Source organism: Hippopotamus amphibius, chromosome 3, assembly GCF_030028045.1.
Source record: "Hippopotamus amphibius kiboko isolate mHipAmp2 chromosome 3, mHipAmp2.hap2, whole genome shotgun sequence".
In the NCBI taxonomy this organism is placed as follows: Eukaryota; Metazoa; Chordata; class Mammalia; order Artiodactyla; family Hippopotamidae; genus Hippopotamus; species Hippopotamus amphibius.
Window position 1 is genome coordinate 156,480,876 of NC_080188.1, and position 24,266 is coordinate 156,505,141.

Sequence of the window (24,266 nt, forward strand, 5' to 3'; positions counted from 1 at the left end):
AACTACTTCGTAGAGGAGATGTTGAGTGCATTAAGTCAAGGAAGACAAGAGTTGAAGGAGTTGCTCCCGAGCAGGAGGAAATGTGTTCAGAGCAGAGGAAACAGTGTGAGCAAAGGCTTAGAGATGTGACATGGCTCAGCTAGCTACCCAGCGCGGCAGCAGTAGGGCAAAGGAGGCAAGAGAGAGGCAGCAGTGAAGACCACAGAGTGAATAATTGTGGAAGAACAGGATAGTTAGGAATGAACAATTACACTCATAAAAATCAGACTATGATGCTATTCTTTTGGGCACCTTGAGACCTTTTGTTTGCGCTAGCACGTATTGCAGATCTAAAGGAAGGTCACTTTAATTTTCCCAGGCTTAGTAGAAGATCATTTCTTAAGGACTAAATTGTAGCCAAACATTGTTGTCATAACCATATGAGGGTTTCAGATAACAGTCAGTGATGGAAAACAGTGTTGGTAGTGGAATGGGGTTTCCTGGCTTGATCCTGCGTCTGCTACCTACTGGGAATGTATTGATGGGAAAGTTACTTCACCTTACCATGGCTCAAATTGCTCATTTTAAAGAAGGGGAAATAGTACCCAACTTATAGAAAAATTGTGAAGGATAAGTTTGTTAAAAGACACTAAAATAATGATTGGCACAGATAGTGCTTAATTTGCTATTTCTAAAATGATTAATATAACCACTGTTGTAAGAAGTAAGTTCTGGAATTATTCATTGTTAATCTTTAGGAAAAAATATAACCCACAGTCTTTGGAGTTTCCTTTTAATAATGTTAAAATACTACTTCTTGTCATAGAAGTAATGTAAAATGGGTTTATAATAAAATATTAAAAAGATTTTGACATGAAATTAAAAATTCTGATAAAGTGAAATGTTTGTAAATAAACCAATAAAAGTGGAAAAAAGGCACAAAAACAGTAATGAAAAAAATAATATGAAGATATTTGAGCAGTTTTACTGAACAGTAAAGAATTTGAAATTTGATCCAAGACTGTATGGAACTGATAACAATGTTGCTTCAGTTCTGTCGCTAGGAACTAGAAATGCAGTGATGAATGAGACATGGTCCTCAAGAAGGTTACAGTCTCCTAGAGAATATAAGCAATGAACAATTACAGTATGAAAAGTGCTATAAAATAAGTAAATTGGGGCACCATGAGGACACAACCCAATTTTTTGAGTGAGAGATGTCAAGAGTCTCAGGGAAGAAGTGAAATCTAAGATAAAACTGAAGGATGAGTGGGTGGGAGGAATGGCAGGGTCTCTGGTCAAAGTTGAAGTAAAATGACACATGGAGGTCTAGAGTGCTACAGTAAATTGAGTAATTTAATGGGTACCACTAATGGAATTAAATATGGCTTAGAAGAGTGTGCAAGGGTGAGCAGATATTAAAGCTCTGCTAGCCATGTCAAAGGGCCTTAGACATTATCATGAGGGCAACAGGGAGCCATTGAAACATATCTGACTTGGAAGAGCCTTGGCCATAACGTCATATCAGTATTACTCTCCTGGCAATGTAAACATGAACTGAATGAAAAGTGGAAAAACCAGTAAGGACACCTATTCAGAAACTCTTGTAGCAATCCAGTTAAGAAGTGATAGTGGCTTGAATTAGAAGTAAAGGTGGAAATAGAGAGAGGGACCAGGCATTTCAGTTTGGAAATCGTATATCTTGTCTGCTGGACATGAAGAGTCAAAAAAGACCACACTCTGGCTTCATTATGTTATTTGAGATAGTGTGACACATTCCAGGAGGAGCTGTGTGGGGAGGGAATTGACTACATAGACTTGACACCCCAGTTAGAGATCTAGGGTGGAGAGAGGGATTTGGGAGGCAGCTCTCATCAGTGGTAATGACGTCATGAGAGTATATATTCTCACCCTGGGGGATCTGCAGAATGAAAATAAGAAGAGTTTGTAGAATAGTCCATGAAAAACATCACATTATGCAATCAGGCAGAGAAGGAAGAGTAGCCAGAGGACAGGCCAAAAACCAGGGTGGTTTGCTACCTAGAAACCAAGGAAAAGAACTTTAAAGGCAGGAGGGAGCAAAGAGAAAATGATCAACAACTCCAGATGTTATCAACAGGGTAACTAGAGTTACGGAGGGAGAGAGTTATTAGGGTGAATTTACCTAGAAGGAGGCTACTTAATGACTTTGAATGTAAGTGGCTTATAAATGAGTGGGACTTGAGAAATGGCATTGATAGGTTAGATGTTAGAGCCTGCATTTGGAAGTAAAGAAAGTTTAAAAATATCAGTAGGTTGTATGGACAGTGAGAGAAAGGGAGGGATGGTCAGATTTGGGGAAGTTCGATTTTGGATCAGAGACCATGATTTTCTTTCTTTTTTTTTTAAGAACTATAATTGAGATATAATTGACATATAATAAACTGCATATATTTAAAGTGTACAATTTGATATTTTTTTTCTTGTTAGAGAGACCATGATTTTTTGAAGGGACAACATGGGAAGGGGGGTGGGTGTGTGCTTGTGTCAGAGAGTTATTTTTAATTTTTGCAAGCAGGTAGAGAGTACCTGCACAATTTTTGCAAGTATATAGAAACTGAACAGTTCTCTTGATTCATAGCAGAGCACTATTTCACTTTCCTGACACTCACCTGGAACATTGGGGAATTTTCTGAATGCAGCTTATATTATATAATAGCATCTATTGTTAAAGTATAGCATTGCAGTCTAGTAATAATTATACTGTAAACTATCTATGAAAAACTAAAATAAGACATTATTTTTCTGGAGCTACGAACATTTACTTTGAAAATTCTCATAGGAAAAAATTCAATGTTCTGAGCAAAAGAAGAAATTTGATTATAAAAATGTGTGGTATTGTACTCAATTATTACAGTGTATAAAGCTTGTAATCAGCTGCTTGCCAAAGCAAATACTCTAAACTTTACATTGTGGAAAGCACGTATTTCATGATGCATGTTGGTAGGAAGAAATACTTTGTTTGTTGAATGGGTTAAACTGTCCAACTGATATTTCTTTTTCCATTCAGAGCACTATATGTGAGAGCTATATTAGGAATTTTCTTTTCTTTTCTATGCTTCCAAGATAGTTAACTGAAACTGAATGCATAAACAAAGAACAGTTGTGTAATTTAATTATGGGCATGCTGTTAACTAGATTTCTTTCTTGGTGGTTCCAGGAAATTCTAGAATGATGTAATACATTTGTATCTAGTATGGAGTGATATAGCATTTCTAGCCTGTGTTTTTGTTTGTTTGTTTCCTATGTTAAAATGAGAATGTCTGGCTCAGGGTATTCAGTAAATTTGATGTTATTAATAAAATTCAATTCTACTAATTTTCTTTTATACAATGTTTTTAATATTAATACATAACTGTTTTTTTGTTATTTATTTTTTTTTTTTTGCTCTTTGCCTTTGATTTGTTTTAGGCAGTTAATTGAGAAGCATTCATGTAACATGATCAGGATAGTGGAAAGTGTTGAAATAATTTCAGCACATAATGTAAATGAAATGTTGGACAGTGTATTGAGAGAGGAGTTCAGAATTTAGAATATGATGGGAAAGGAGGGTAACATTTCGCCTCTTTAGAGTTCTCTCTTGACCAGTCTCTCAACCTGAAGTAAGACCGAGATCCAGGGAGTAAGAAAGAAAAGCTTCCTCAGGGACCAAAATAGGTCTATTCCTTTCTCCTTAGATCCTTAACCTTATAGGTGTGGCCTCTGCATTCCTTTAGCCTTTTAGGGCTTGATGTGTCTCCATAACATTATTTTACATAATTTTTCTAACAGATTTGTTAGGTTGTCCAGCCCACAGATAATTAAAAGGAAGAGGAATTGCTAAAGTGGGAATTGCCTTCTAGGGAAGAACTCCTCCCCACCTGCCACCAAAAACAAACAAACAACAACAAAACACCAGAATAAAAAATTCTAAAAGCATAAAATAGCTTTACTGTTAGGCTATATTAGATAAATAGCCCAAACAGCTACTTCAGGGAGCTTCTAAGGAAATGCATGTTCTATTGATCAGTGAAGAAAAATTAAATTATATTTAAAGTAATATCAAGAAATTTTTTTCAAGAAAAAATTTTTTTCCTGTGTCTATTCAAAATGGTAAGTTTTGATATTTAAATGTTATCTATGCAATCATAAATTTTTTCAGTTCACAAATATGAAATATATGAAATGAAGTCATATTTTGAAATACTTAGTCCACACCTATTTGATCTTTGAAATACACAGTTCTTATTTAATAATAACCTCTTACCATAGAGTGTCTTGAGCACCCAGTGTGTAGAGAGTGTAGTACAAAAAGAAGGCATATGATCCCTGTCCTCTAGGACCTTGCCTTCTAAGAGCAAACTGAACCTGAAGTGATAAGTGATCATATGCTTGTGTTTCAAACTATGGAAGGATAATCTGAGCAGAGTGCTATATACTATAGGAGACTTTTTAGAAGAGAGGTGAGTTTTTAAATGAAGTTAGAGAAAAGTGTAAGGATACATACCTATATGTATACATATATATATTTATATACTTAACACCAAAAAGATAGATTTTAACGCCTTTAATCTACTGTTGAATGAATATTTAGCTTATTTCTCAACAAATTAAATGCTAATAGGATGTTATTTAAAGTAAGCAAGGCACATCCTTCACTATTACCATCACTTGGGTAAAAAGCATGTGACTATCATTTAAAATCTTGCTAGGAACTTCACGTTTATTCTGTACTATCTACTTGCTTCTAGGCCACAAGTGGCTGGTGAAAGAGATTAAATGCTTAATTTTCTGTTTTTATTCTCTTATTCCTAGGTCCCTGTATTGATCCACCAGTATTGGAGAGTATGCACCTCAAGGGTGTCATTAAACGCCATTATTATCCTGGGGACAGAATAGACTATGTGTGTCGAAGAGGATACTTTTATGTGTGGCCTTATCTCCTTGCATCCACTTGTGAGCCTAATGGCTCATGGAGCCCTATTGAAGAAGCGTGTTTAAGTAAGAAACAAAACCATTTTTATTTGTTGTTTTTTGCTTTCTCTAGAGATTTTTACACATTTAGCGTCAATTTTCCACTACAACAATAATGATTTTCTCATGCAAAACTAGGTTTTAGGTAGCAATGCAGTTTTTTCTGGTTTTGAGAAATCTCCAGGGAATCTTTCTTGGTGATTGGTCCCTGGGTAAATGTGAATTTTAAGTTTGCCCTTATAATAATTAAAGAAAATAATATTTCATCAATAGAAGAGAGCAGTGTAGAATTTTGATCTTGATTTAAATGTTTTGAAATTGGTGTGAAAAAACAAATTTGAAAATTTTCTTTTAGGAAAATCATGTCCAAATCCAGATATAAAACATGCTGAAGTATATGCCCCAAATAAAACCTTTGAGTTTGAATCAGAAGCTCACATTTCTTGTGATGAAGGGTAAGTAAGTTACTCCTTAGAGGAAATAAGGTGTTACAAATTCCATTTTTCTTCGCTTGTCAACTTAACCATTCCCTTAAAGTTGATTTTATTTTTCTTTCTAGGCAATAAGTTGCACTTGTAGCCAAACAACTCTTGGGCTTTTTATGGAGACTGAAATGATGTGTAATTAATAGAAAGAAATTTAAATTGAAGAAAAACAAAATTGTATATTTATTTTATGTGATAATAAGCCTATTGGGAGCATCGAAAATGTAATAATCATGGTAACTTCATCCTTAACTACAAAGTGCGCCTTATTTAAAATGGCCAACTCACTGAGTTGAAGGAGGGCTCACAGAAATGACACCAACAGTATAAGAGGGCTCCTTTTTCTCCACACCCTCTCCATCATTTATTATTTGTAGACTTTTTAACGATGGTCATTCTGACTGGTGTGAGGTGATATCTCACCTCTTGTAGTTTTGATATGCATTTCTCTAATAATTAGTGATGTCGAGCATCTTTTCATGTGCTTCTAGGCCATTTGTATGTCTTCTTTGGAGAAATGTCTATCTAGGTCTTCTGCCCATTTTTTGATGTTGTTGTTGTTGTTTTTGATATTGAGCTGTATGAGCTATATGTATTGCAAATTAATCCTTTCTTGGTAGCATCATTTACAAATTTTTTCTCCCAGTCCACAGGTTTTCTTTTCATTTTGTTACGATTTTCTTTGCTGTGCAAAAACTAAGTTTAATTAGGTCCCAATTTTTTATTTTTGTTCTTATTCCCATTACTCTAGGAGACAGATCCAAGGAAATATTGCTGCAATTTATGTCAAACAGTGTTCTGCCTATGTTTTCCTCTAAGAGTTTTATAATACCTGGTCTTACATTTAGGTCTTTAATCCATTTTGAGTTTATTTTTGTATATGTTTGTATATGGTGTTAGAGAGTGTTCTAATTTCATTCTTTTTATGTATAGCTGTCCAGCTTTCCCAGCACCACTTATTGAAGAGACTGTCTTTTCTCCATTGTCTATTCTTGCCTCCTTTGTTGTAGATTAATTGACCATCAGAGTATGGATTTATTTATGGGCTTTCTATCTTCTTCCATTGATCTGAATGTCTGCTTTTCTGCCAGTACCATACTGTTTTGATGACTGTAGCTTTATAGTATAGTCTGAAGTCAGGAAGCCTGATTCCTCCATCCCTATTCTTCTTTCTCAAGGTTGTTTTGTCTATTAGGGGTGTTTTGTGTTTCCATACAAATTTTAAAATTTTTTGTTCTAGTTCTGTGAAAAATGCCATTGGTAATTTGGTGGGGATTGCATTGAATCTGTAGATTTCCTTGGGTAGTATAGTCATTTTCACAATGCTGATTCTTCCAATCCAAGAACACAGTATATCTTTCAATCTGTTGGTGTCATCTTCAGTTTCTTTTATCAGTGTCTTATAGTTTTTGGAGTACAGGTCTTTTGCCTCCTTAGGTAGGTTTAATTCTGGATGTTTTATTCTTTTTGATGCAATGGTAAATAGGATTGTTTCCTTAATTTCTCTTTCTGATCTTTCATTGTTAGTATATAGAAGTGCAACAGATTTCTGTAAGTTAAGTTTGTATTTAGCAACTTTGCCAAACTCATTGATGAGCTCTAGTAGTTTTCTGGTAGTGTCATTAGGATTTTCTATGTATAGCATCATGTCATCTGCAAATAGTGACAATTTTACTTCTTTACCAATTTGGATTACTTTTATTTCTTTTTCTTCCCTGCTTCCTCTGGCTAGGACTTCCAAAATTATGTTGAATTAAAGTGGTGAGTGTGGAAATCCTTGTCTTGTTCCTGATCTTAGAGGAAATGTTTTCAGCTTTTCACCATTGAGTATGATGTTAGCTGTACGTTTATCATACATGGCCTTTATTACTTTGAGTTATGTTTCCTTTATGCCCACTTTCTGAATAGTTTTTATCATAAATGGATGTTGAATTTTATCAAAAGTTTTTCTGCATCTATTGAAAGGATCACATGGTTTTTATTCTTCAGTTGATGTGTGATCCTTTTAATGTATTATTGATGTCAGTTTGCTAGTACTTTGTTGTGGATTTTCGCATCTATTTTTATTGGTGATATTGAGCTATAAATTTCTTTTTTGTATGATATCTTTGCCTTGTTTTGGTATCAGGGTGATGGTGGCCTCAGAGAATAAGTTTGGAAGTATTCTTTCCTCTGCAATTTTTGGGAATAGTTTCAGAAGGATGGGTGTTAATTCTTTTCTAAATGTTTGGTAGAATTCACATGTGAAGCCATCTGGTCCTGGAGATTTTTGCTTGTTGAGAGTTTTTAAATTACTGATTCAATTTCAGTACTGGTGATTGGTCTGTTCATACTTTCTATTTCTTCCTGGTTCAGTCTTGGGAGATTATACCTTTCTAAGAATTTGTCCATTTCTTTTACAGTAGGTTGTCCATTTTATTGGTGAATAGTTGCTTGTAGTAGTCTCTTATGATCCTTTGTATTTCTGTGGTATTGGTTGTAAATTCTTTTTCATTTCTGATCTTATTGATTTGGGCCCTCTCCCCTTTTTCCTTAATGAATCTAAAGGTTTATCAATTTTGTTTATCTTTTCAAAGAGTCAGCTTTTAGTTTCATTGATCTTTTCTATTTTTTAAGTCTTTATTTCATTTATTTTTGCTCCTTTCTTTATGATTTCTTTCTTTCCACTGACTTTGGGTTTTGTTTGTTCTTCTTTCTCTAGTTGCTTTAAGTGTAAGGTTACATTGTTAATTTGAGATATATCTTGTTTCCTGAGGTAAGCTTGTATAACTATAAACTTTCCTCTTAGTACTGTTTTTGCTGCATCCCATAAGTTTTGGATCTTGTTTTCATTTTCATTTGTCTCTAGGTATTTTTTTTTTATTTCCTCTTTGGTTTCTTCAGTGATCCATTAGTTGTTTAGTAGCATGCTGTTCAGCCTTCATGTGCAGTTTTATCTTGTAGTTGATTTCTACCTCATATGTTGTGGTCAGAAAAGATGCTTGATATGATTTCAGTTTTCTTAAATTACCAAGGATTGCTTTATGGCCCAGCATGTGATCTATCCTGGAATGTTCCATGTGCATTTGAAAAGAATGTGTATTCTGCTGCTTTTGGGTGGAATGCTCTATAAATGTCACTTAAGTCCATATGACCCAATGTGTCATTTAAGGCCTGTGTTTCCTTATTGATTTTCTGTCTGGATGATCTGTCTATTGATGTAAGGTGTTAAAGTCCCCTACTATTATTGTGTTACTGTCAATTTTCCTTTATGGCTTTTAGCACTTGCCTTATATATTGAGGTGCTTCTATGTTAGATGCATATATACTTTCAATTGTTATATCTTCTTCTTGGATGGATCCATTGCTCATTATGTAGTGTCCTTCTTTGTCTCTTGTAACAGTCTTTATTAAAGTCTATTTTGTCTGATATAAGTATTGCAACTCTGGCTTTCTTTTGATTTCCATTTGGCTTTCTTTTGATTTTCATTTTTCCATTTCCTCATTTTCAGTCTGTATGTGTCTCCGGATCTGAAGTGAGTCTCTTGTAGGCAGCATATATATGAGTCTTATTTTTGTAACCATTCATCCAGACTGTGTCTTTTGGTTGGAGGACTTAGTCCATTTACATTTAAGGTAATTGTTCATATGTATGTTCCTATTGCCATTTTGTTAATTGTTTTCTTAGGTCTTCCCCCCCCCCCTTTTTTTCTTTTGTTCTCTTCTCTTGCAGTTACTATGTTTAGTGTTATGTTTGGATTCCTTTTTCTTCTTTGTGTTTATATCTATTATATATAGATTTTTGTTTTGTGGTTACCATGAGGTTTTTGGATAGGAGTCTATATTTACACACATTTGTTTTAAGTTGCAGATCTCTTAATTTCAAATGCATTTTAGATACCCTGTGTTTGTACTCTCCTCCTTTCAGAATTACTGTTTTTGATTTTATATTTTACATCTAATTGTTTTGTGTATCTCTTAACTGCTTATTGTGGATACAAATGATTTTACTACTTTCACCTTTTAACTTCCCTACTAGCTTTGTGTGTGGATAATTTCCTACCTTTATTGTAAGTTTACCTTTACCAGTGAGATTTTCCATTTTATAATTTTCTTGTTTCTATTTGTGGCCTTTTCTTTTCCACCTAGAGAAGGTCCTTTATCATTTGTTGTAAAGCTGATTTGGTAATACCAACTTATTTTAGCTTTTATTTGTCTGTAAAGCTTTTGATTTCTCCACCAAATCTGAATGAGAGCCTTGCTGGGTAGAGTATTCTTGGTTATAAGTTTTTGTCTTTCATCAATTTAAACACATCATGTCACTCCTTTTTTGGCCTGTGGAGTTTCTGCTGAAAAATCAGTTGATAGACTTATGGGAGTTCCATTTTATGTTATTTGTTGCTTTTCCTTTGTTGCTTTTAATATTCTCTCTTTATCTTCAATTTTCATCATTTTGATTACACTGTGTCATTGTGTATTCCTCTGTGGGGCTTTCTGCACTTCCTGGACTTGGGTAACTATTCCTTCCCCAGGTTAGGGAAGTTTTCAGCTATTATCTTTTCAAATATTTTCTAAGGACCTTTCTCTCTCTCTTCTCCTTCCGGGACCCCAAGAATGAAAATATTAGCATGCTTGATGTTGTCCAAGTAGTCTCTTAAACTGTCCTCATTCCTTTTCATTCTTTTTTCTATTTTTTCTTTGATGGCAGTGATTACCACTACTCTGTCTTCCACCTCACTGATCTGTTCTTCTGCCTTATTAACTCTACTGTTGATTCCTTCTAGTGTATTTTTTTCATTTCAGTTATTGTATTCTTTAATTCTGTTTGGTTATCCTTTATATTTTCTAATTCTTTGTTAAAAACTTCTGATTTTTCACTCCATGTAACCATTCTCCTCCCAAGTTCTTTGATCATCTTTACTACCGTTACTCTGAAAACTTTCTTGGGTACATTACCTATCTCCATGCCACTTAATTCTTCTTCTGGGGTTTTATCTTTTTTCTTCATCTGAAATGTATTCCTCTGTTGCTCCATTTTCTCTAAATTGCTATTTGTATTTTTGTGTATGTGGTAGGTTGGTTACTTTTTTTTTACCTTGGAGAAGTGACCTTCTTTAGGATATATCCTATGCATCCCAGCAGTGCACTCCCCTCTCATCACCCACGGGCTAGCTGGTCCCAGGGTAGTATCTGACATGTGTTTGTGGACTCAGTCTGCAGGCTGCAGGACTGTAGTTTTCTTGCTTCTGGTGTCTGTCTGTCCCCTGGCAACGGGAGCTGGGTCTTGGTCCTCTGGTGGGCAGGGCCATGTCCAGGGGTGTGTTTGGAGGTGACTGTGGGCTCAGGAAGTCTTTAGGCAGCCTGTCTGCTCATGGGTGGGGCTGTATCCCCACCCAGTTTGTTGTTTGGCCTGGGGTGTCCCAGCACTGGAGCCTACAGACTGTTGGGTGGGGTCAGGTCTTGATGCCAAAATATAAGCCTCTGGGAGAACTCACACAGATAAATGATCCCTGGTATAGCTACTGCCAATGTCTATATCCCCAAAGTGAGCCTCAGCCACCCCTTGCATCCCCAAGAGACCCTCCAAGATCAGTAGGTAGCTCTGGCCCAGGATCCTATGAAATCACTGCTTTTGCCTTTGGTCCTGGTGTATGTGAGGTTTTTTGTGCACCCTTTGAGAGTGAAGTCTATTTCCCCCAATCCTGTGGAGCTCCTGAAATCAAGCCCTGCTGGCCTTCAAAGCCAAATGCTCTGGGGACTCCTCTTCCCAGTGCCAGACCCCTGGGCTGTGGGGGACTCACCTGTGGTTCTGTGGGAGAACCTCTGTAATGTAACTATTCTCCAGTTTGTGGGGTGCCCACCCAAAGGGTATGGGATTTTATTATATCACAAATCTATCCCTCCTACCAGTCTCCTTGTGGTTCCATCTTATGTCCTTAGCTGTAAGGGATCTTTTCTGGTAGGTTTCAGTCTATTTCAATGATGATTATTCTGTAGATTGTTGTGATTTTGGTGTTTTTGTGAGAGGAGGTGAACTTAGGGTCCTTCTACTCTGCCATTTAGCCTCTCTGTCTTTGTCTTTTGAAAGTTTGATTATTATGTGTGGGTCTCTTTAAGGTCATTTTACCTGGAGGTTGTTGAGCTTCTTAGATGTTTATATTTGTGTCTTTCATCAAATTCATGAAGTTTTCTGCCATTATTGTTTTAAATATTTTCTCTGCCCCTTTCTATCTTCTCCCTCTGAGATTCCCACATTGTGTATATTGATTTACTTGATGATGTCACAGAGGTCCCTTAGGCTCTGCTCACTTTTCTTCACTCTTTTTTCTTTCTGTTCCTCAGACTCTATAACTTCCTCCATTCTATATTCATGCTCACTGATTCCTCCTTCTGCCTGCTCAAATTTGCCTTTAATCCCTCTAGAGAATTTTTCATACCATGTATCATACTTTTAAGCTCCAGAATTTTTTTTTGTTTGTTTCTTCTTAGGTTTTCTATCTCCTTATGATACTTCCATTTTGTTCACACATCATTTTTTTTTACTTTCTTCATGTCTTCCTTTAGTTCTTTGAGCATCTTTAAGATATTTTGATGTCTTTATCCAATCTATCTGTCATTATATATTTTTCAGGAACAGTTTCTGTTCATTTTTTTTTCTTTTGAATGGGCCATACTTTCCTGTTTCTTTGTATGCCTGGTGATTTTTTTGTGGAATACTGGACATTAGAATCTAATACTGTGGTAACTCTGGAATCAGATTCTCCCCTTTCCCTAGACATTGCAGTGCTGGTTATTGTTATTGTTTTTGTTTATCATTTTTGTTTTTGTTTTTTTGATTGTTTTAGGATGTTTCTGTGCCAGGGATCAGCCTGAGATGTAAACTGAAGGTCTTCTCAGGCCATTTCTGAGTTTTCCCCTGAACATGCACAATCACTTTCTAAATTACCCCACATATGCAGTTGTTTTTGAATGTCCTTGTCTTTAATGCATGGCTTCTGAGAGGGGAAACATGAAAAATAAAGTTGGAAGCAAATGGTGTTGGATCTTTAAACCCTGTGTAAGTCACTTCAGCCAACAAGGAAGGGGCTTGCAAGAGTTGGCGAAGTGTGACAACAATGGCTGCCTACCACTTTCTGTGATCAAAAATAGCAGTCAGCAATCAGACGTACAGATCCTTGGTACTTGGAGGACAGTCCTTTTTGGCTACCATACCTCTTGCAACCTGTGTGTAAGCTGCTTCAGGAACACATGCACAGCTGCTTGCCACACTGCTGAGGGTGGGGATGGGTTGCTGCTATTTTCTTAAGAGCTGAAATTGATTGAAATTAATGCAATTTACCTGTCTGAGTTTTCCTCTGGGACTTGTAAGGCTTCAACAGACTCCAGAGTTCCAAAACAGTGATATCAGGCAGATTCTGCCATTGCAAATTTTGTCTAATTATGGAGACAGATTCCTAGTGCTTCCAACTTTGCCACCTTCCCAAAATCCTCTCCTAAAACACTAATATACAGAAAATGAATGCAACTTGATGGAAAAGTCAACGGGAACCTTGTATAAGCAGTTTCACTATTTTTAAATTGATCAAGTAAAAATATTAGAACATACTGTCAGAGAGAGCCTATTAGGCACTTTGAGAGGTACCAACAACTTAAAGCATAGACTTTTCTCAAAAAAAACTGTAGCTTAGTTAGAAGCACTAATATAATATGCTAAAGCAAAATAGTAAATAAGTGCTAAATACACACAATTTTTAAAGATCATTACAATTAGTGTCCAGAAGGAGAAGAGAGTACTCTGAATTTAAAGCATCAAAGAAGATTTCATTAAGTAGTGTTCCTAAGCTATTCCTGGAAAGATATTCTGATCTAAAGAATATTAAAAAGAGCTAAAACTTACCTAGCCTTCACCATGTGTCAGATGCTAACTTATTCTCAAAACAACCCCATGAGATATATACTATTGTCTCTTTTACATAGATGAGGAAATTGAGCAAGAGAAACAGTAAGAGACTTTCCCAAGCTTAAACATCGAGTCAATCATGGAACTGGGACTTGAATCCAGGCAGCCAAGCTCTAGGGCCTGATTTTTCTGCTCAGTCCTAACTGAGCAGAACGGTGTGAGAAAAAGTATAGAAGTGAATATGTTATGCATTTGCCGGAAATAGCAGAGGCCACACTGACAGGCATGACAGAGTAATTTAGACATTTTGCTGTGGGCCAACGTGTGTTCACACGCAGAAACTCTACGTGATTAAAATTGCAGATTTGGTTAGCACTTTCATTATATCATGTCATTTAAGAGACTTCTCCCTCAAACTGCTGTAGCACAGTAAAACAACCATATAAAAATTTTCATTATTATGTGCTGTTAAAGAAACAGTAACCTTTTCTTTTTTCATTTAGTTACTACTTAAGAGGAAAAAGTATTATAACTTGCAACCTTATTGGAGAAAATGTATCTTGGAGTGATAAGATGCCACATTGTGAAAGTAAGTAAATTCTCACTTCAGAATTTAGATCAGGAATTTTCAAACTTTTTGGCTTCAGGATCTGTTTATGCTTTTAAATCAACAACAACCCCAAAGAGCTTTTCTTTATGTGCGTTATGGCTATTGGTATTCATTATATTGGAATTAAAACAAAAGTTTTTAAATAGTTAATTATTAAGTCATTTTTAAGAACAGTAAAGTCAATACATGTTAATATACACATATTTCTATGAAAAAATCAAAGATTTCAAAAATAGTGAGAATAGTGGCATTGTTTTACATTTTTTGCAAATCTCTTCAATATCTGGCTTACAGGAAGACATCTGGATTCAGTCTGTGGCAAAACCACACAATTTGTAGATTCTGGAAAATTTCGGCATACACTTGCAAAGATGACAGTGAAATAAGAAAATATCTTGGTATTATTGTGAACTACCGACATAGTGAATGAATTTGTTTATAAATTAAAAAGCATTTCTTAGCTAGTGGTGAATTTTATTTTTAATCACAAGCATATTTTCTCATTAAATTTCCATTTCTTATTATGACTAGAACAATACTTAGCATGTCGTTATAGATAAATATAGGTATTTCATATAGGTACTTTATATAGGTATTTAAGAAATAAGTTTGGTTCTTAAGTTTATTTCTGTCATTTGAATTTGGGATAGTATATTTATTTTCTCATGGAAACATTCCTCTAAATGGATAATAGATTCACAACTAATTTCTAGAAATCGTATGTTAAAGAACTTATTGAAGGTAGTTCATTGGACTTTACTAACGCTATCTTACTCTTTCACCTTCCTTTGGCCTTTATTTTCTCTTTTTTCCCTTTTTAAAGAGATTTTTTGTGGACGGCCTCCACAAATAAAACATGGAAAACACACCAATAGCTACAGGAATATATTTGAATATAATGAACTAGTAACTTATAGTTGTAACCCTTCAAATGGACCAGATGAATACTCACTTGTTGGAGAGAGCAAGCTTATTTGTTCCGAGCCTGGCAAATGGAGTAGCGCCGCTCCTCTGTGTAAAGGTAATAATATTTCCAGTTGCTTCCTCCTTCATTTGTAAATACTGTGGAACACTTTGTAAATAGTTTTATCTGTAAGTAAAATAGTCATACGTGTTTCTTCCTCCGGTTAAATTGACTTCTAATGTAATTTAGGCCAAATTGACTGGAAAATAGCTCTAGTTGTGGGTTTTCCCACCCCTCACCTCAGATGTTCTTGACATTCCAGTTTACACATTGTGAACTAACATGTGTGTGTCTATAGATAGATAGATATGTTAGGATTGTTTTTTGCTTGAAAGAACTAAAAAACTCAACACACACTGCCTCAAAAATAAAGTTTTTTCTTATATTGCAAGATGTCTGAGAGTTCTGGCTACAAATAATGGTAGAGTAAATTTTAAAAGGCTAACCCTCTCATTGATAAGAATGATAAACTCTGGACAAAATATGTTTTTAAAACAATGTTTAAGGCACTAGAGAGTGACATAAAGCAAGGAGGTATTAATTAATTCTTGGAAGAAACCAACCCCTGAATAATAGGATAATATTTATTCTTTTCAAGTGCACATGGAACATTCTCTAAGGTAGATCATATTCTAGGCAATAAGATTATTTTTTGCACGTTCCAAAGAATTGAAATCATTCTGAGGGCATTATCTGATCACAATGGAATAAATGTAGAAATTAAAACAGAGCTAATCTAGAAAATTTCCAAATATTTGAAAATTTTGAAAGACACTCCTAACCCATGAGTTAAAGATGAAGTAACAAGAGAAGTTAGAAAGAGTTTTGAATTGAGTAAAAAATGAAAAACACAATATATCAAAATATCAAAATTTGTGTGATACAGCACCAAAAGCATTGTTTAGAGGGAAATTTATAGCATGAAATACTTGTATTAGAAAAAAAAAAGTCTCAAATCAACAATCTAAGGCTTGCACCTTAAAAAACTAAAAAAAGAAGAGCAAACTCAAAATAAGGAGACATCAAATGATCATAAAGCTAGAAATCAATGAAATTGTGAAGAGAAAGTAATAGAGAAAACTAATGAAACAAAACCCTGGTTCTTGGAGAAGATCAATAAAATAGATAAAGTTGTAACTAGGCCGACAAGAAAGGAAAAGATATTTAATAAGTCAGAGAGAGAAAGACAAATGCTGTTTATATCATTTATACATAGAATCTAAAAAATACAACAAACTAGTAAATATAACAAAAAAGAAGCAGACTCACAGATATAGAGAACAAACTAGTGATTATCAGCAGGGATGCGGAAGAGGGGCAATGTAGGGGTAGGGGCATGGGAGGTACAAACTATTGGGTGTTATAGAGCCAATATTTTGTAATAATTGTAAATGGAAAGTAACCTTTAAAAGTTGTATAAAATATAAAAATAATTTTTTTTAAAAAGAATGGAAAAAAGACAACACTAAATATTCTGCAGACATTTAAAGGGATAGTTAAAGAATATTACAATGATGATAGTTGTAATATTACAACTTTATGCCTATAAATTTGACAACTGAAATGAAATTGACAAATTCCTTGAAAGACAAAAAATACCAAAGTATCTTCACACGAAGATATAGGTAAACTGAATAGTCTTATATCTATTAAGGAAATATAATTTGTAGTTAAAAACCTTCCCACAGTGAGAACTGAGGCCCAGATGGCCTCTTTGGGGAATTCTACCACACACTCCAGGAATAAATAATAGCATCTCTATACAAACTCTTCAAGAAACATAAGAGGAGGAAATGCTTCTCAACTCATTTCATGGAGACATTACCTTGATACCAAAACCAGACAAAAACATTGAAAGAAAATTATAGACAATATTCTTATTGAATATAGAACTTCTTAAGAAATCAAATCCTGCCATATATAAAAATAAGTATACTTCATAACCAAGTAGGATTTATTACATAAACGCAAGATTGATTCAAATTTTAAAATTAATCAGTGTTATTTACCATATCAAAAGACTATAATGAAAAAATACATGATCAACTTAATAGATGCAAAAAAAGCAATTGACAGATTTCATCATCTTTTCATTATAAAACTTCTCAGCAAACTAGGAATAGAATGTAACTAACTGTAACAACCTGATAAAAGGCATATACAAAAATCTCACAACTAAAATTGTACTTAATGGTAAAAAACTAATTCATTTCCCCCCAAAGTAAGAAGAAAAGAAGTATGTCTACTTTCATCACTCTATTCAGCATTGTATTGGAGGTCTCACCCACTGCAATAAGGCAAGAGAAAGAAATAGGCATACATACATTGGAAGAAAGAAATAAAATAGCCTGTATTCATTTATAACATGATTGTCTTTGTAGAAAATTCCAAAGACTGATGTTTAAGCAAGATTGCAAAATATAAGATCAACTTACAGAATCAATTGTATGTCTACATGCTAGTGATAAATCATTACAAACTGAAAATTTTACTTACAGCAATAAAACTTTATTTACAACAACTATTTGCAACACAAAATGCTTTCATATAAATCTAACTAACATGTGAAAGATTTAAATGGCAAAAACTACTAAACACTAATAAAGGAAATTAAGACCTTAATAAATAAAGGGATATACATTGGTCATGAAATGCAAGATTCAAAATAATAAAGTAAATTCTTTGTAATTGATCCATAAATTCAACACAATCTCAGTAGAAACCCCTGTAAAACTTTTTGTATAAACTGACAAACTGATTCTGAAATGTATATGGAAAGACAAAAGAGCTAGAATAGTTAAAACAATTTTTGAAAAATAACTGAAGGATGAACTCTACCTGATGTCAAAACTTGGTATAAAGTATACTACAAGACATATAAGCAAGACAGTTTGGTAGTGATGGAAGGATAGCCATATAGAGCAATAAACAAAATAGTGAGTCTATGATTAGACCCTTGCAAATACGTCCAGTTGATTTTTTTCACAGGTATACAAACAATTCAGTGGAAAACAATTTTTTAACAAATGGTACAGGCACAATTGGACACTAATATGCTACAAAAAAAAAAAAAAAAAAAAAGGAACCTCAGCCCATGTTAGCACCATATGCAAACATTTATTCAAAGTGAAGCATAGACATACATGTAAAATCTGCAACTAAAATACTTTCATAAGAAAACACAGAAAATATTTGTGACTCCACCAAATATTTCTCTAATACAACCCATAAAGCACAATGCTTTAAAGAAAAAAATTAATAAATTGGATATGCCAAACTCAAAATTTCTGGACCACAAAAGATATTGTTAAGAGAACAACAACAAAAAGCAATAGATTGGAAGAAAATATTTGTAAAGTACGTATTTAATAATTAACTTGTAACTATGATATATGAAGAAAACTCAAAACGCAATAATATAACAAACAAATTTTTTAATTTTTTCTTTTAGTTGTGGCAAACCAATTTTTTTTAAGTGAGCAAAGTTTTTTAATAGACATATTTCACCAAACATAATATATGGATGGCAAGAAAGTACATGAAAAGTTGCTGAATCTCATTAGTAATTACAGGAATGTAATTTAAAACCACAAGATACCACTTAGAATGGCTGAAATTAAAAACAAAAATTTGGCAATCCAAGCAGTCAAATATACATGTAATTGAAGTTTCAGAAAGAGAGAAGAGAGAGGAATATAGAAAATTATTTGAATAAATATGGGCCACAATATTTCAGATTTGATCTGAAACAATAACCCTACAGGTACAAGAAATTCAGTGACCCTAGCAGTATAAGTAAAAATTTTAAATTTACCAAGAACCCCCCACCAAACTAAATACATCATGGTGAAACTCCTGAAAAGAAAAGAAAACAAAATAAAATAGAAGAAAAGGGAGCCATGGAAAAAAAGCATTATATTGAGGACACAGCCACCACCACCTTACCCAAGTTAAGAATGACAGCTGACTTCTCTTAAGGAACTGTGGAGACGAGAAGACAATAATTTCTGCTAATGTGCTGAAAGAAAAATAAAGCACTTAACCTATAATTCCCCATCAAGGAGAAGTTTTTCAAAACTGAAAGTGAAATAAATAAAAAAACAATTTCAGATAAACAAAAGTTTGGGGAATTTGTCATTAGCCGACCTGAACACAAGAATTGATGAAGAAGTTCTCCTGGCTGAACAGAAATGATGTGATACTTGATGGAAATTCAGATCCACAGAAAAGGAGGAACAACACTGCTCTGGTTTAAAAGGCTGTGTGTTATCTGGCCCATATCCATTGCTCAGATTTAACCTCATAAGATATTTTCTTGAACTCACTGCTCAGCCCAGTGTTTTTTGGTTTTGTTTTGTTTTGTTTTGTTTTTCCAAATTCTGCAAAAAACACATTCATAGATCCTGAAGTCAATATAGAGGGTTATGACCTGTATTTTATTTTGTAGAAATAGGATAGAATGGGAAATATCAGAATACATTGGTTTGAGGGCTGAGCATTTTGCCTGGCTAGCAGCTTCTTTTCAACTTTTGAAATCGAAGTCAATACATGTACCACAATGTTCATTGCAGCATTATTTACAATAGCCAGGACATGGAAGCAACTTAAAGGTCCATCAACAGATGAATGGGTAAAGAAGATGTGGCACATATATACAATGGAATATTACTCAGCCATAAAAAGAGATGAAATCGAGCTATTCGTAGTGAGGTGGATGGACCTAGAGTCTGTCATACAAAGTGAAATAAGCCAGAAAAAGAAAAATAAATACCATATGCTAACACATGTTTATGGAATCTAGAAAAATGGTACTGATGAACCTAGTGGTAGGGTAGGAATAGAGATTCAGACATAGAGGACACTGTGGGGAGGGGAAGTTGGGATGTAGTGAGAGAATAGCATCGACATATACACACTACCAAATGTAAAATAGATGGCTAGTGGGAAGCTAATACAGAACACAGGGAGACCAGCTTGATGCTTTGTGAAAACTTAAAGGGGTGGGACAGGGAGGTTGGGAGGGAGGCTCAAGAGGGAGGGGATATGGAGATATATGTATACATGTGGCTCTTTCACTTTGTTTTACAGCAGAAACTGATGCAATAGTGTAAAGCAATTATACTCCAATAAAGATAAAAAAATAAATTAATTAATTAAAAAAAATCAAACTCAAGTATTACCTTCTCAGAAAAGCCTTTGCTACCCTTCTAAAAGAGCAGGGTACTGTAATTAGTGTTAATGTGACCTTAAAAAAATCCTAGAGCTAAAGAGTATCAAAAGCTTTTGAACTTACCCTGAATTTGTATCTGGTAGTCAGATTTTTTAAAAATTTGTCAGTAATGGAAAGAAATGTAGGAAAGCAACTATAATGACAATCTGTTCTAGGTAGAAAAACGTTATTAAGTTTCTCTAAATCTGTTTGCCTGAAATTCCAATGCACAAATAATATCTTTTTTTTTTTTTCAATTAACATCTTGCCTTTCATTCCGTGCCTCTTTCTTCCCACTGGAAATTACTACTTTGCACTCGTTTTTCTAGTCCTATGTGAAAGCAGCTTTTTATTAATTCTGGAATTTCTCCACTTTTCAGTGGTCAAGTGTGAACGTCCAGTACTTGAACATGGAATAATAATATCGGGAAGTAGAGAAAAATTTTCCTACCAAGCAGTGGTGGTGTTTGAATGCCTCCAGGGTTTTTACCTTAATGGCAGCAATCTAGTGTTCTGTGGTAGTGATAATTCTTGGGAGCCTGAGATGCCAACGTGTATTAAAGGTACAAATGTTGTCTTTTTCCTTCTTTTTTAATTTTGTCTTTTAGTTTTTATTTCTTTGACATTGATAAGAATAATTTAAAAAATAAATCTTAGTATTTAGCTCTGTCTTGTATCTATGTCCATGACAGATGTATGACAAAATTCTGCTCTTGTGATTTTGTATGTCTTTATAGAGTCTTAGCACATTCTGTTAGCAAATAACACAGGTATATTAATTTCTCTTGTTTGGTATTTTTATGTATGAAAATAGATAGGAACGATTTTTCAGAGTAAATGAAAGCATGGGAATTTTTACCTACGTAAGTCAAGAATGAGAGACATAATTCCAATAAATGAGATGAAAGCAGTAATCCCATGTGGTTGACCCTACATTATTTGTTCTTCAGTGCTGATTTCTCTCAATACAAAACTCCCAATTTTGAGCCATTCAAATGTAGTGACTTCCTGCTTATATTTTACAAAAAAAAAAAAAAGCCTTTAAATTCATGAGCTTTACACTCATTCATCATTTTTAGTAATAAAAAGAGGAAGAACAGCCATTTTAGTTGTTATACTTAGTGATTCTAAAAGTATTTGCCATAGTACACAGATATCAACAGGTGTAAAAACTTGGGCACATTATGTAAACTTTAAATATGTTTACTTACATGTAAAATGATTTAATGCCTTCCTTACTGGGTGATAGCAAAGTTAAAATGGGATCCATTTAAAGCACTTAGCACAGTGCCTGGCATCTAGAAAGCAAAGGTAGCTTATGTGACTTACAGCATCACCTTTACAGGGTATCTTACAGGTCTAGGACTATGCTTCATTTTCTGGACTGCAACCAGTTTGGTTCTTTTTATACTGGGAAATTTCTGTTGTCACCAGAATAAGACCAGTATTTCTACCACTTCCACCACGCCCCACTTCATTCAAATATCATTTTTCTCTTTACTGGGCATTTCTATTTGGCAACAGAAAGTAAATTTCATAACAACTGAAAGGCAGGAAAAGTCCTTATTTATTGAAATGAAATGGGTGATTTCTGGCAGGCACTGCTGATCAGCAGCTCCACTTAAGACGAAAGACTATTTTGATACGGTGGAAGGAACTGTCTTCCTGATTTCAGGGCTGCTGTCTCTGGCTTCTTCTCTTTCGTTCCAGCAGAAGCCAGAGACAAGAGGAAGAGTGAGAAGAGCGTTAGCCTGGGAGACCTCACTCAGGGTCCTAATGTGGCTCTGCTCACTCAAGTAACATCATTTCTGTGGATTCCAGTTTCCTGTTGTTTAATGACTCAAACAAATGTCAGTTACTGGCTTCTAATTTGTTTCTTTCCTATTGCCATAATATTTTGAAGGACTGAGGGGAATTATTCATGTTAATGTGGTAATTAGAACACCTTTTTATAATTCCTATAAACCTGGTACTCAGTAACCTCCTTGAGTCCTTGAGTACCTTGGTGAGTGCTGCAAAGTTTTAGGGGGAAAGAGATTTCTTTTGGTGGATGACATATGATTGCATATGAAATCTATACTCATTGACCCATTCATGTTTACTCACATGGTCCTAGTGGGCCTATGCACTGTGGTACACTATGTTTGTTGATATGCTCTTTTGAAAGTTGACCATAAACATTTCATAAGGATTTATAAAATATTGATACAGTTCAGCATTTGAAGAAGAGGTGACTTGTTTGTGAGAAAAAGCTTATGAAGATAAGAAACTACAGGGATTTTTTTTTTTAATAAAAAATCAACTCTCCTTGTGGGATTGTCGATCATTTTTTATCATCGGTTAGAGAAAGACTATACCAAAAGGATCAGTAGCAACATATAATGGTGTTGTCAGATCTAAATGTGCTAATATGAAAAAGTGTTCAAGAAATCCTTAGTGAAAAAGAAAAAAATTATGGAATATAATACTACGTGGCTCTTTTAAAAGAACACATAAGTTTTATGATTTATAATTAGTTGACTACTAGGATTTTCATTATAAAATAAAGTTGTAGTGAACATGTTATACACACATCCTTATGTACTTATACAAATATATATTTAGGTTAAACCCAGAAGTAGAATTGCAAAGTTCTGAGTGTACGTGTATTATTTATTTTGAGAAATAATCTTAAAAAAATAAAAAAATTAAATTCATAGTTTTATATTGATAAGACTGTTAAATTGAGTCAAATTTATTTTCCAGGTTACAAGCCTACTCATCCAACCAAGACTCCACTTTCAAAATATCCAGGTTCAGTAACTCTTTATTCTATTTATAGTTAAGAACTTCATAAGGTGATGTGTGCAAAACTATGCTTTATTTTAATTTGCATTTCTTTAATTATCAATGAGGTTGAACTTTTTCTTGTCTACATTTATTTATTCATGTTCTTTGTTCAGTTTTCTATTAGGTTTCTAAAATTTTTTTTGGTTGATTTGAACTTATTATAAATTAAAGCCCTTTTAATGTGAAGTGAACTTTTTTCCTAAGTTTTTTTTTTTTGCTTTATTTTTGCTAGTCAGTTTTCTTGTAAGATTTTATACTGTACTATTAGATATGGGTTGCTTTTTATAACTTTTTGTTACATGAGTATATTTCTATACATGAATATATTTTTGTAAATTTTGAAACATTACAAAAGTATACAGAGTAAAAGATTCGTTCTTATCTTTCCCTAGCCTATTATCTGAGTTAATCACTGTTAACAGTTTAGGATGTCTTTGTATCTGTTTCTGTACATCAAAATCCTTATATGTGCAGCTATACATTTATTTGGCGTTTCTTTTTTTCTTAAATAAAAATGGCATCATACTGTTCATATTTTTCTGAAACTTGCATTTTTTCCACTTAATATCTTATATTGGGATTGTATTTTGATTTATTCTCATCCTTTTAAATGATTAATATATGCCACCATATTTTATTTATTTATTCTATCAGTGGTCATTTATATGTGCACAAGTTTTACATTAATAAGTAGCTGGATGTATTGATCTTTTCCTTAATGGCTAAAGGTATTGTGTTTCTTATAAAAGCTTTAGGACTTCCCCATGCTGAAATTACATAAACATTTCAACCGTGCATCCTGATTGCATGCTTTGCATTTAAATCTTTGATACATCTGAAATTCATTATGGTGTGTGGAATGAGATTGGGTCCCTCTTCAATCTGCTCACCCCCATTCAATGGCAAAGTAGCACCATTTGTTGAATAACTTGTCTTCTCTTCAAGTGTTTTGAGATGCCAGTTTTTATCATCCATTAAATCCATAGGTGTTCTAGTCTTTTTGTTCCCTTGAACTCTGTCCATATCTGTGCCAACACCAAGTTGTTGCTGTTTTTCATTCAAGTACTATAATATGTTTTAATATTTGGCAGAATGCTTACTGTTCAGGAATGTACAGGTTACACATGTTAATTTTTCTGGATCAACATATATTTAATTTTGCTTACCATTTCAGCCAATTCAGTAGCATTAAATAAATTCACATTGCTGTGCAACTATCGCTACCATCTGTCTCTAAAACCTTTTCATCATCTCAAATTAATATCTACAAATAGTAAATGCTGGAGAGGTTGTGGAGAAAAGGGAACGCTCTTGCACTG

The 24,266-nt window shown here is 34.1% G+C and overlaps 1 protein-coding gene across 1 annotated transcript in view; it reads left to right on the top strand.

Moving 5' to 3' along the window:
* The window catches only part of LOC130848829 (membrane cofactor protein-like), a 66,462-nt gene that overhangs the window by 3,506 nt on the left and 38,690 nt on the right, over positions 1 to 24,266 (top strand). The window contains exons 2-7 of the mRNA XM_057727208.1: positions 4,813 to 4,998; positions 5,327 to 5,426; positions 13,839 to 13,924; positions 14,769 to 14,966; positions 20,499 to 20,681; positions 22,864 to 22,911. Of these exons, the coding sequence (XP_057583191.1) occupies positions 4,813 to 4,998; positions 5,327 to 5,426; positions 13,839 to 13,924; positions 14,769 to 14,966; positions 20,499 to 20,681; positions 22,864 to 22,911 (801 nt within the window). The remainder of the gene's footprint in view (positions 1 to 4,812; positions 4,999 to 5,326; positions 5,427 to 13,838; positions 13,925 to 14,768; positions 14,967 to 20,498; positions 20,682 to 22,863; positions 22,912 to 24,266) is intronic.